The 12,169-nt window shown below is 38.3% G+C and overlaps 1 protein-coding gene across 1 annotated transcript in view; it reads right to left on the bottom strand.

Moving 5' to 3' along the window:
* LOC124256282 (neuralized-like protein 4) overlaps nt 1–10,960 on the bottom strand; it is a 45,011-nt gene extending 34,051 nt beyond the window's left edge. The window contains 7 exon segments of the mRNA XM_046690254.1: nt 910–1,168; nt 1,976–2,020; nt 2,022–2,065; nt 2,712–2,835; nt 5,407–5,705; nt 6,624–6,978; nt 10,790–10,960. Coding sequence (XP_046546210.1) covers nt 910–1,168; nt 1,976–2,020; nt 2,022–2,065; nt 2,712–2,835; nt 5,407–5,705; nt 6,624–6,978; nt 10,790–10,960 — 1,297 coding nt within the window.
* Between the last annotated feature and the right edge of the window lie 1,209 nt (nt 10,961–12,169).

Genomic DNA, 12,169 nt, shown 5'->3' on the forward strand with positions numbered 1-12,169 from the left:
ATATGAAGGGTACCCAACACTAGGACACCAAGGACTGGCTCCACATGTACCGCCTATCTAATAAGGATGATATGAAGGGTACCCAACACTAGGACACCAAGGACTGGCTTCACATGTACCCGCCTATCTAATAAGGATGATATGAAGGGTACCCAACACTAGACACACCAAGGACTGGCTTCATGTACCCTATCTATCTAATATGATGATATGAAGGGTACTTCACATGTACCGCCCTATCTAATAAGGATGATATGAAGGGTACCCAACACTAGGACACCAAGGACTGGCTTCACATGTACCGCCTATCTAATAAGGATGATATGAAGGGTACCCAACAACACTAGGACACCAAGGACTGGCTTGACATGTTCACTAGGACACCAAGGACTGGCCTATCTATCTATAAGGATGATATGAAGGGTACCCAACACTACCCAACACTAGGACACCCTATCTAAGGACTGGCTCCACATGTGACCTCCTATCTAATAAGGATGATTTGAAGGGTACCCAACACTAGGACACCAAGGACTGGCTCCACATGTACCGATGATTTGAAGGGTACCCATCTAATAAGGATGATGTTCAGCCTAAGGGTACTAAAAGTAGGACACCAAGGACTGGCTTCACATGTACCACCTATCTATTAAGGATGATATGAAGGGTACTAAAACTAGAACACCAAGGTCTGGCTTCACATGTACCACCTATCTAATAAGGATGATATGAAGGGTACTAAAACTAGGACACCAAGGACTGGCTTCACATGTACCGCCTTTCATGACATGAAGGGCACATAGCACTAGGGCATCAAGGACTGGATTTACCATATATCCTGTGTGTATTTCTGAAAGCTGTCAGTAAAAACAGACAAGCTGAAGGCAAGATCACAGCATTCGACCATACCTTCTAATGGTTCTTCATCATACATATCAGGATACTGACGGAAGATGCTGTTGGCTCTCCGCTCTGGGGCAGGAGGGTTGTTGGGGTAAGTTGGGTCTGCTCGGTCCAGCATCGTCACTTTAACAGCCATTCCATACAGGTCTACCACGCCCCAGGCAGGTCTGGGTGTGCTTGGAGCAGCAATACCCTGATCCACACCGTTGATGAAGTAATGAAGGGCACCGCATGACTTCCTCACCAGGCCAATAATATCGCCTTCCTGTAATGACAGGCAAACAACTATACAGAACATTTCTTGTGTAATATATATACAACATCAAACATCTAGATAAACAATACACATCTATACGAAAGCTTAATATGTTTCTTTAATTTTTAATTATGCTCAGTGATACTTGGGGTAATTTATACAAATGAACAAACCTGGACCAGACAATCCAGTGACTAACATCATAATCATCGATTCACACAACAGGGTATGACATCAACCAGGCAACCTAATCTGACCTCCCATTCCAGGTGAATATATACATGGCAGTGATGAATACTGTAGTAGATATATACAGAGGCCCAGATAAGCTGCGTTATCCGGGTAAAATACGCATAGAAAATTTCCAATTATGCATTGAAAAATAATTGTTGCGTACTAATTACGCATTTAAAATGTTAGATACGCAAAAAGTTTAAAACAAATGCGTACGGAATATATTTATAAAAATCGCTTGCGTAATGAAAAAGACATTGATTGCTATCAAGTTGTACTGTTAGTATAGGACAAGTGTTGTACTGTAAACTTACTCAATGACGTAATACTTGGGTGAGTAAAATGACTGAAATACGCACATATTTGAAAGCAGTGGGTAATGGAATATGAAATACCCACTCAACATTCATAACACCCACTCCAAAAAAATACAGTGGGTACAGTACCCACATGAGCTAAATCTTATCTGGAGCTCTGATATACATATATACAAGTACATTCCATAGGTAATAAAGATTTATATTGCTTCTCTAAACACTGAAATTGTCCAATCAGTCACACACTGATATGTTACTGACTCACCGTGAGTTCATCTAGGTTATACTGGCCATACTCTCTCCTTGTCCCCCTTGCCATTGGTCAGAATACCACAGCCACTCATCATTATTGTACCTGGAACACAGACGTCTTTCCTCATTGCAAACATAAAGTCACATTTCATCACAAATGAAATGTTACATATAATTATCTGTTTACAAAAGCAATTGCTCGGATTATTAGGAAAATGTAAAGAGCTCAAATCTTATTGTAGTCAAGTTGGGAAACATTTGATAATAGTTTGGACGTCGAGCATGACAAAATATAGCAGGTCCAATATGTGTTATGTTATGACAATTACAGTATGTGTCCATTGTCCAAAGCAGGTGCAGTGATTGACAATAACACAGGTATGGTATGTGTTGAGTAATGACTGACATTATTGTGTAATATTAGACAATTACACTATTGTGTAATATTACATAATTACACCCCGGTGCCCTATGTAATGACTGACAACTATACAGGTGCACTATGCATTACGTAATGACTGACAATTATACAGGTGCCCTTTGAAAAACGTAATGATTGACATTATACAGGTGCACTATGCATTAAGTAATGACTGACAATTATACAGGTGCCCTTTGAAAATCGTAATGATTGACATTGTACAGGTCAACTATGCGTTACGTAATGATTGACAATTATATGAATGGTGAACTATGCGTTACGTAATGATTGACAATTATACCAGGTGCACCATTGCGACGGGCCTCACCAGCAGTGCTGCCAGACCTCATGTTGGTCATGGTGGCTGGAAACTCCAGGTTGTTTGGGTTGTGTGTAGTGATGCCCACCTCTATAGACCCTGACCACTTGTCCACGAGGCGATCTAGTCGAATCTACAACACCACCACACCAACATGAACCAGTGAGCGAGGATGGTTGTGTTAAGGCATCCAGTATTATCACAGAAGACCCACTGGACATACTGCATCCACGGAGCAAATGTGACAAAGATGTAATTATTTAAGTAAAATTGATATTTTATACTTATCCTGACTCATGATCTTTTGCTTATCTCCCTCTCCCTTTAGAATGATAGTGGAACACTTGAATCCCTTGAAGTTCCCTAAGCGGACGTATAAATACACTCACCCACGAGTTACCTCCCTTTGCCCTTCCCCGCGCAAACCAGTCATGTGACGTGCCTTACTTGTCACTCTCTCCCTTTTCGCCCAAGCGGATGGTTTAATTCCAACACATTTGAGCTGTTTATTGATCCTGATATCCCACCAACAATAATGCCTCTAAAATCAATCAACATGATCCATAATAATTTCTGATCATTTGTGAGTGGTGCCCACTTAACTGCAGTTTTCATTTTATTTACGATGTTATCTGACATTCCATATTGATTATACCATACAATAAATTAATAATCGATTTTGACTTTCAAGGCAAATCAAATGACTTATTATTTCATCCAGTAGTACTACCTATCATCGGCTACAATACTGACATCACTGAAATATGCTGTCATGACACTTATCAAAACAAAACAAACAATTACACTGAAACATCAAGTATCCCTGTTAGGCCATGTTTACAGGTCAGGTTACTAGTTATATGCTTCAAGCAAATCTTAATAGACAAATCTTCTTGTCCTCATTTCGTGTTTAAGGTAATACTGATGATCAATGATACTACTTCTTTGTTTCCTTTGACAGATGTTACAGGCTTCAGTTGTCATGGTAATTCCACATCACACAAAGTACTGGCCACCAGTGTGAATTTATGAAAAACTGTGTGACAAGACAGACATGCCAGAACGATGCATTCCAGATGAAAAATCAGTTGTTACGTATGCGAAAAACCCTTCTTTTTCATCCTGGGAACTACTTGTTTACAGATCAAATAGTAGCAATAGAACAGAAGACTACAGTACAACCAGAAATTATTGAGAATTTAAAGATTGTAAATTTCTTTTTTTCACTCATTACTCACGTATTAAATGTGAATATTCGCAGAACATAACTCCAGATTCAAAGACAGGTGAACAGTTAGTATTTTGTCAAGTCACCATGGGCAGCAATGCAGGCTTCAATGTGGCGGGGCATACTACTGATCAAAGAAGTTAGAAAGTCAAGGTCCATGCTGTCCCAATATCGGACCACCTCTTCTTTCATTTCAGCAATATTTGTCAGATTTTTCTTATTGACACTTTCCTTCATTAGTCCCCAAACATTTTCTATTGGATTTAGGTCAGGGCTATAGCTTGGCCAATCTAATACTGTCATATTTTGGGTTCGAAACCAGGCCTGTGAATGCTTTGAACGATGTTTTGGGTCATTGTCCTGCTGGAAAACCAAAGACTTTCCATAGAACACGCGAGCAGATGGAAGTAAATGTCCCTCGAGGATATCTGTGTACTGCGTACCTCTGTGTATCATATTCCCTTCAGATACACAGAGGGGCGTTGCCCCTAACACAGATATGCCACCCCAGACGTTAAATTTCGGAAACTGTACTTTGGGGGCTGATACACAGGTTTTGCAGTTTGTTTGGTCCAGAATTTCAGTGTATTAGGAAACAGCCATACAGAACTTTCATCTGAGAATATCACATTGTCCTAGTTAAAATTTCTATGCTGTAAGCACCAGTTCAACCTTCGCTCCTTTTGTTCAGGTTTCATGATTGGTGATGGAATTCCTCAACTTTTCTGCCAACCCATTGCATGCAGCTAAGTTCTAATTGTCTCCTTACAGACAGACACAGTTCCTCTATCAATCATATCCGGCCTTAAGTATTCTAAACTCCTTCGTTTGTTTTAGAAACAAGAATACCAAGCCGCCTCCTGTCACCGACAGTCAATTTTCTGGGCCTACCTGCACCTCCCTGGTGCTCAATGCCATATCCATTTGCAATATTTTTCAAAACACAATAAACAGTGGACAAAGGGTTACCTGTTCTACTTGAAATCACTTTAGCTGATCTGATGTCCTTGTTATAATACTCTAAAATCAACTTCCTCTTCTCTAAATCATCCATACTGAGGATCACTGAAAATGGCGTCTGCTAGCAAGTAAACAAAGGGGGATAACTCTTCACAAACTAATGAAAAAGGATTAACGGAGTTGTCTCTCTTGAATGAAACCAAACACTTGATAGCTGGTCAAGGTTGTTCATACTACAAATCCAATTAAACATCCTAAAATTCTCAATAATTTCTGGTCATACTATATTTGTGATTCTACTCGTTGAAATTTAGCTACATAATTGACATGACTGAGAAATGCTGAGTTTACAAGCATCTAACATGCCAAAACCCATATTTCCAAAAAGATTTTTCATGACACAATTTGCATGTATTATTCAAAAACATTTTCATGAAACCATTTAACACAGATAATTTCTGGTTCATGTCTAAATATGTGATCATGTAAACTCATGGCCACCAAAATGATAAATACCTCAAACACCTCCTCATCCCTCAGTGGTCTGTTGGTCATTACAACGCCATTATTAAACTCATCCATAGGTCGGCGTCGTTCTGCTGTTCGGCGACTGTTGCTCAGTTTTACAAGCGTTCCACAGCGTTCATGAAAAGTGAGCCGGTCGTTAGAATGATGCCGATCATCATCCACTCCAGCTCCGAAATCCCGACTGGCAGCCAGGTCATTGGCAATCTGATTGGATAACTCCGCGAGGAACTCGTTCGCAAGCTCATTGGCAATGTCATTAGTTATTCTGGCAGCATTCACAGCACAGGCTAGAAGATCAAAGAAAAAGAGAGTGAGTACAAGTTGTCAGAGAAGGAATCAATCTTTAAGACATAAGGAGCATCTGGGTTAACGTCACATTTAACATTATTACACTTATATTGAGTGTATAAGTGAGTTTATTAGCAATATTCCAGCAATATCACGGTGGAGGACACCAGAAATGGGCTTCACACATCGAGTATATAAAGCTAAGCATGTGTGTGTGTGACTGTTCACATTTGTCCAGACTAATGCCACATTTATACTGCTAACCCACAGAGATACAGTTGAGTATATGTCACCCTGTTGACACAGCATACTGATTCCACGTCACACAGTCCTTGTTTCAACCTCTTAATGCTGAGCCCCAAGGTAACTCACACGTCCCACAGTCCTCGTTTCAACCTCTTAATGCTGAGCCCCAAGGTAACTCACACTATGACTGATGTTGCACGTTATAATTGTATGATATGAATGAACTAACCTGGACAGCAATGTTTTCTTGAGGACAGATTTTCTTATTTATTGCAAAGAATCCAAATCGAGTTAAAAGTCAATCTGATTGAACCATGCAATTTGCTTATACGAGTACATCTACTTTAGCCTTAGTTTCTGGGCATTGAACATCATAACAATGAGTGAGTGAGTATGGTTTTTTACCGCTTTTAGCAATATTCCAGCAATATCACGGCAGGGGACACCAGAAATGGGCTTCACACATTGTACTTATGTGGGGATTCGAACCCGGGACTTCGGTGTGATGAGCGAATGTTTAACCACTGGGCTACCCCACCTCCCCAAACATGGGAGCTGTGGAAATGAATGGGTCCGAGGATTTCATAAGAACTGAAAGGGCAACAGATACATTTCACAATAGGATGTGCCTTCAATGAGTCATTCTAATATTACAGTATTATGACATTTACCTGCATCTCTGCTATTTGAGTCCACTATTGACACCTGTGCACATTTCCCATACATATCCACAACAGCATACACTCGGGTAGGAATCCCAGTAGCAGCAGGGCCTTGGTCCATTCCATTCACATAGAAATGTAAAACACCCTGAGCTGATCTCATCACCCCAACACGATCTCCCTCTGATAGTTGATCTAAGTCCCGCCCATATTCCTCGATCATCGAGTGTCCATCTTTGAGGATGGAGCTTCCAGACATGACCCATGTGCCTTCCCGGAATCCTGTGGCACTGATGGGGAAACTTAGGTTGTTGGGGTCACATGTCGTCACTCCAATCTCTATAGAACCACTCCAAGAATTAACCTGAGAAGAGAAAGTAAAACATAGTTGAAAGTCATGAATAGAAGTGGAAAGTTCTTTTTCTCAACTAGGGGCAATGACTTGGGAGCATATATAATTCAAACAGCACAAAAAAGTTTAATTTGAATCTTTTTTCGAAATCTCACAGTTATAAACACTTCTACAGAATTCCTTTTAAGTTTAATTTGATTTAGAAATAGAGAAATTCACAGTAATAAGTCTATAACCATATATATGAGTATAATTTTATATTCAACAAACTGATACAAGGACTCCTTGTGTCAAGGATTTCTGTTGAACAGTTCTGAAAGTTGATTTTGTTGAAAAAAAGGGATTTGTTTGAATGGCAATCTTTCCCATGTTTAAAGACATTTATGTGCTCAGCTCTGAGGAAATGTGTTACTTTTTAAGTTCACCTATAAACCAGACCAAAAGTACTACTTTTATAACAGCATTTGCAGAAATGTATTCTTCAAGTGTGAATCAGGCAGTTCTCTTAAGGAAGTTTAGATATGCCTTTTGGAACTTACATAGCAATAATATTTGTTTTTTGTCTGGCACTTTTTCATCATAAAAAACATTTAAAGATATCAAAAGTAACTAATTCATATTTCGCATTATATCAATTCATATTTTAGACATTTACCAAGAACTCTATTTCCCTAATAACCACACCATGGCTTAAGTCCCTTGCAATATGACATCACTGGTGCCAACTGATAAACAAATGACGTCATTGGACCCTTATTTGACCCCATTTCCTGTTTTGTAGGTACAGACAGAGGTTCCTGTTTCTCAATGTGCAGCCTATAGTTTTAACCCTCACGGTGCCTGGCTGTCAGCCAGCTTTGTATTCTGCTCAGTGATGCTCTGTGATGACATCACGATATACATTGTACAAAACATGTCACCACGTTCTCATTTCTGACAAAAGATCACACACAACATCTAGGGTACTTCGGCTCATTGTTTTACTATTTCCCTGGCCAAAAGAAAACAAAAAGGAAACAAACTGTAGATTGTCTGACTGATTAATTACTTATGTCGTATATGAATTTAGCATTTATGAATCAACGAAAGTCTTCTTCCTAATATCCTGTGTACTTGTGTCAGTACACACATCATTTTACCTGTAGTGAAGTCATACGTATGTCAACACTGCTATACCTATGTGGTATATCACTGAGGTGAGTTCTATGAATGAAAATACAATCAATCTATCCTGCATGCATCTTTCATTAACATTTCAACAATTATATTGAGCATTCTACTTTCGACGTGAGAAAAATGAGTGCTTATGTTCAAACACTGATATTAGCCAATTCTAAAATCCAGTTTTGTTTCACTCAACTATAAAAGTGATTTCTTCGGGGACACTTCTTTGGGTGCACCAACTAGAAGAGTACTTTTGATCCATCTTCAACCACAATATTTAATAATGCCTCTTTGTCACTGAGAATAATAATACCCTAGGTTTAGTTTGTGAAACATGCTGTGCTATTGAAACACTTTACACTGAGTTTACATGACATGAGATTTTCCAGTCTGTGAGTACTGTTGTTACTGGCTTCGACTTCAATACTTGATATCAAGGTATACTATTCAGTCAGAAACTGGCCAGCTTTGGAATAATCTCAAAAGTCTCTCATACTTAAGTAGAAGACATCTGAAAAACATTTCACAATGAAGAACATGTGGAATCTAGGGCTGCAACAATTCACCCAGACCTCGATTCAATTCAATTTTCGATATTGAACCCTTGATTCAATCATTATCCATTCGCTTCTTCATATAAGTAAAAACATCAGATTTCATTTAACTCTCAGAGTCGTCTTTTTTAAAGTGAAATCCATTGTCAACTAGGCGATGTCTACTAACAACAATTCTCATTGGATAATTAGCCCTGCATCAACCAATCACGTTTTGCCTTATTTCAGCGCTCAAAACTGCTAGAGTTAAAATTTTGTTCTGGCTGTGTGGAAACAATTTAAATAGGTATTCAGATATCGAATCGAAATAGTGATAATGGTTATCGAAAATCAAAACTAAGGTGTCAGATTCAATTTTCAATGAATCAAACCTAATCGTGCCCTAGTGGAATCAATATTCTTTCTGTGGGGTGGAATATTGGGTTTTTCCTCCTTTTAACAAAATGCATCTGTGCCTTACAGGAATTATGTGCTTGCTAATCATTATAATGACAGTTCATAAATATTCATGGAAGTCTGTTCGAATGTTACTATACTTACCAAGAATATTTTGTAGTAGTAAACTAGGGCTTTAATGGTGTATTATTTTATCACAGGAAACCTACATTCCTAGAGCAGCTTTACAAGATATAATCCATAACTAATCTACCATTTAGGTCTAGAAATTATTTATGCAGTCAACGCTTAATATATTTGATGATCATAGAAAGATTTGCATGAATCTTGAAATAACCAAACGAGCATGTACCACTTCATATTAAGTCCTAAACTTAATGCAGTTGTGTATTTGTTAAAATGTGCTATCATACATACAAGCCACATCTGACAAATTGTCTACATATCAGTTCAAAAAGACACAAATATGTTGTGCATGTCACAGAAAGCATCATTCTTAACATTTATGAATGTTTTATGAATTGACGGTTTTGTGGCTGTGCTCTCAGTATTATTTCAAGATCTAGTTTATATCAGTGTGTATTACATTTAATGTGTATTTTAGGAATGGATTGCAACCAAGAACATATTCCATTACAAAAAGGGAACACCAAACAATAACATAGAGTAAATACTGTTTAATTGCAGTGAGCAAAATTTCACCTTACAACTGGAGAACAGTGGCACATAATAAAGCATGTCCATACACATAATAACAGCATAGGGATTTTTCAAGAACAAATGGCATCAAGACATTTTCTGGATATAATGCACTTTTGATAGGATATTCTTCAACAGCCACAGGGATTTACAGAACGCGAATTCCCGTGTCCTATACGCATAAAAATTGACAATGGACGAAACCAAATTTACTAAGCGCATCCACGGGGTCTCAGAAAAACTCCAAATACTTTTTGTAAAAATTCCAATCAGGTGACAAAAAGTTATCACTGAGTTTGCTACTTACTGGGTTATGGTATTATTTGCAATTTAATTACTGTAACAATGTGATGATCATGTTACACAATACAATAACAGTATTAATAATAATATTTAAGTGTCTGGGACCCTCAAATACAGGACTCCATGTAAATCCCTGCAGTCATTATACCAAAGGCCTATCAGATTGATGTCTTGCACAAAATTGGCTCATTGCGTCCATTTTCCGTGGAATGTTGCGCTATCATGTTGACTATTATTTAGATTGCTTGACTGAAAGAGAACTTTACTAAACTCAGACTTGGATCAGTATTCCCAGACTGCATCTTGTGAACGGGTGCCAGTCAAAACAGTTGTACCATAGGAAACAGTTCAACCATTTGTTCTAAGACCTGACATACTCTCAAAGTACTCATGAAACGAAATGGGTGTGCATGTGCAAGAAAAATGCAGACAATCCTGCAAGGACTGTCAAAAAGAAAGACTGGTTCTGAGTAACTGATTATTTTCATTGTAAAAAACAGAGTGCACAGTTTAATGTGAGTTTTTCTAACCCAGGAAACCATGCTACAACATTCTTGCTTATAACAATTAAAACGAATATTGCTACATTGAAAATATTTTTGACAAGAGCTGAACCGAGTACAATAGTTTCATTGTAAACAAGATAGAGTGTGAAAATGTCAAAGTCAAAGCTGAAACTTGGCAACCACTACGCAGAAATTATTAACCTTTTTATCAATTTTGACTTCAAAAATTTGGTTATCCCGCAGCGGATCTGCACTAAGTACAACCCCGTTGTTAAATTCCTGAGTGGGATGGTTTCTCTGGGCGGTGCGATTGCCATTGCTCAGTGTGACAAGTGTCCCTGTCCTGCTGTGGAACACTGCCATCGCCGCCATTGTGGTGGAATAGCGATGAACCAGCAAAGCAAAACAATAAAATGTCTCAAAGCGTATATTTTATCGCTCAGTATTAATTTGCAAAACCAAAAACACATTTAAACGATTATGATTGCTTATAAATGATAACATGTTTCTTTTTGTTGGAATATAGTATTTTGTCCAATGTATATAATTTGGTTTGAGAGTGCAAAAATATGTATAGTATTCGCCTAACCACTAACAATACATGTACGCCCAGATATGAATAGATGTCCGACATCATACACATGATGTTATCACCAAAGTTTATAATCTGCAACGTTTTTACTCCACAAATATTCTTCTCCTCGTTTATCTTTATCGTTGTTTTGGTATGCCTTTATTGATACTATCAACTAGGTCGTATAAATTTCAAATTTATTCATTTGTGCGTATGAGTGATTTCTTTATTGGTGGGGTTGTACCTCCTCTGATGCATAATAATACAAGTCTACTCACAAGAGAGTTACTCTTTAAACACACACACTGAAAGAGAGAGAGAGAGAGAGAGAGAGAGAGAGAGAGAGAGAGAGAGAGAGAGAGAGAGAGAGAGAGAGAGTCTGATCAACATTATATGCGACAAATAGCAGCTTTTTTGCAAAAGTAGAGTTTATTTAACTCTCTCACAGCCCCTGAACCGCATTATTTTCACCATCTTTCCCTACCTGCAAGGGTAAAGTTTTAAATGAAGAAGTCTCTCTACTCACTGGGGCTCCTTTTCAATTGAAATGAATTATTCGTTTCTATCAAAAGTATATGTATTCAGAGATTAAGCGTTAGAGATCAGCTATATACGGGACGCCTGCATACGACCAGTAAGAAGGATCTGTAAACACATACATGTACGCAGCAATAACAGACGTAGATGGCGTTATACGATAGTTTTCCGTATATCATTTCATTTCTACTTGTACGAAAACAACTCAAAATCAGACGAATCTAGGTAATCTGAGTATATAATATCTTGAACTCGGTCGTAAAGACAGTAGTAGACTAACGCTTGATCTCTGTTGATAGTAACAAATAAACCCATTAAATTGAAAAGGAGCCCCAGTGAGATTGGAAATTCAGAACCTAAGGAAATCTAGACTTGCTTCATGTAGGGCTTTAGCATTGCAGGGAGGGCTAAGGTGTAAGGAAAATAATGTGGGACTGTGAGACAGACTAAGTGAGTGGGTGAGTTAAGAT

This window comes from Haliotis rubra, unplaced genomic scaffold (assembly GCF_003918875.1).
Source record: "Haliotis rubra isolate DU_JTF1 unplaced genomic scaffold, ASM391887v1 Scf622, whole genome shotgun sequence".
In the NCBI taxonomy this organism is placed as follows: Eukaryota; Metazoa; Mollusca; class Gastropoda; order Lepetellida; family Haliotidae; genus Haliotis; species Haliotis rubra.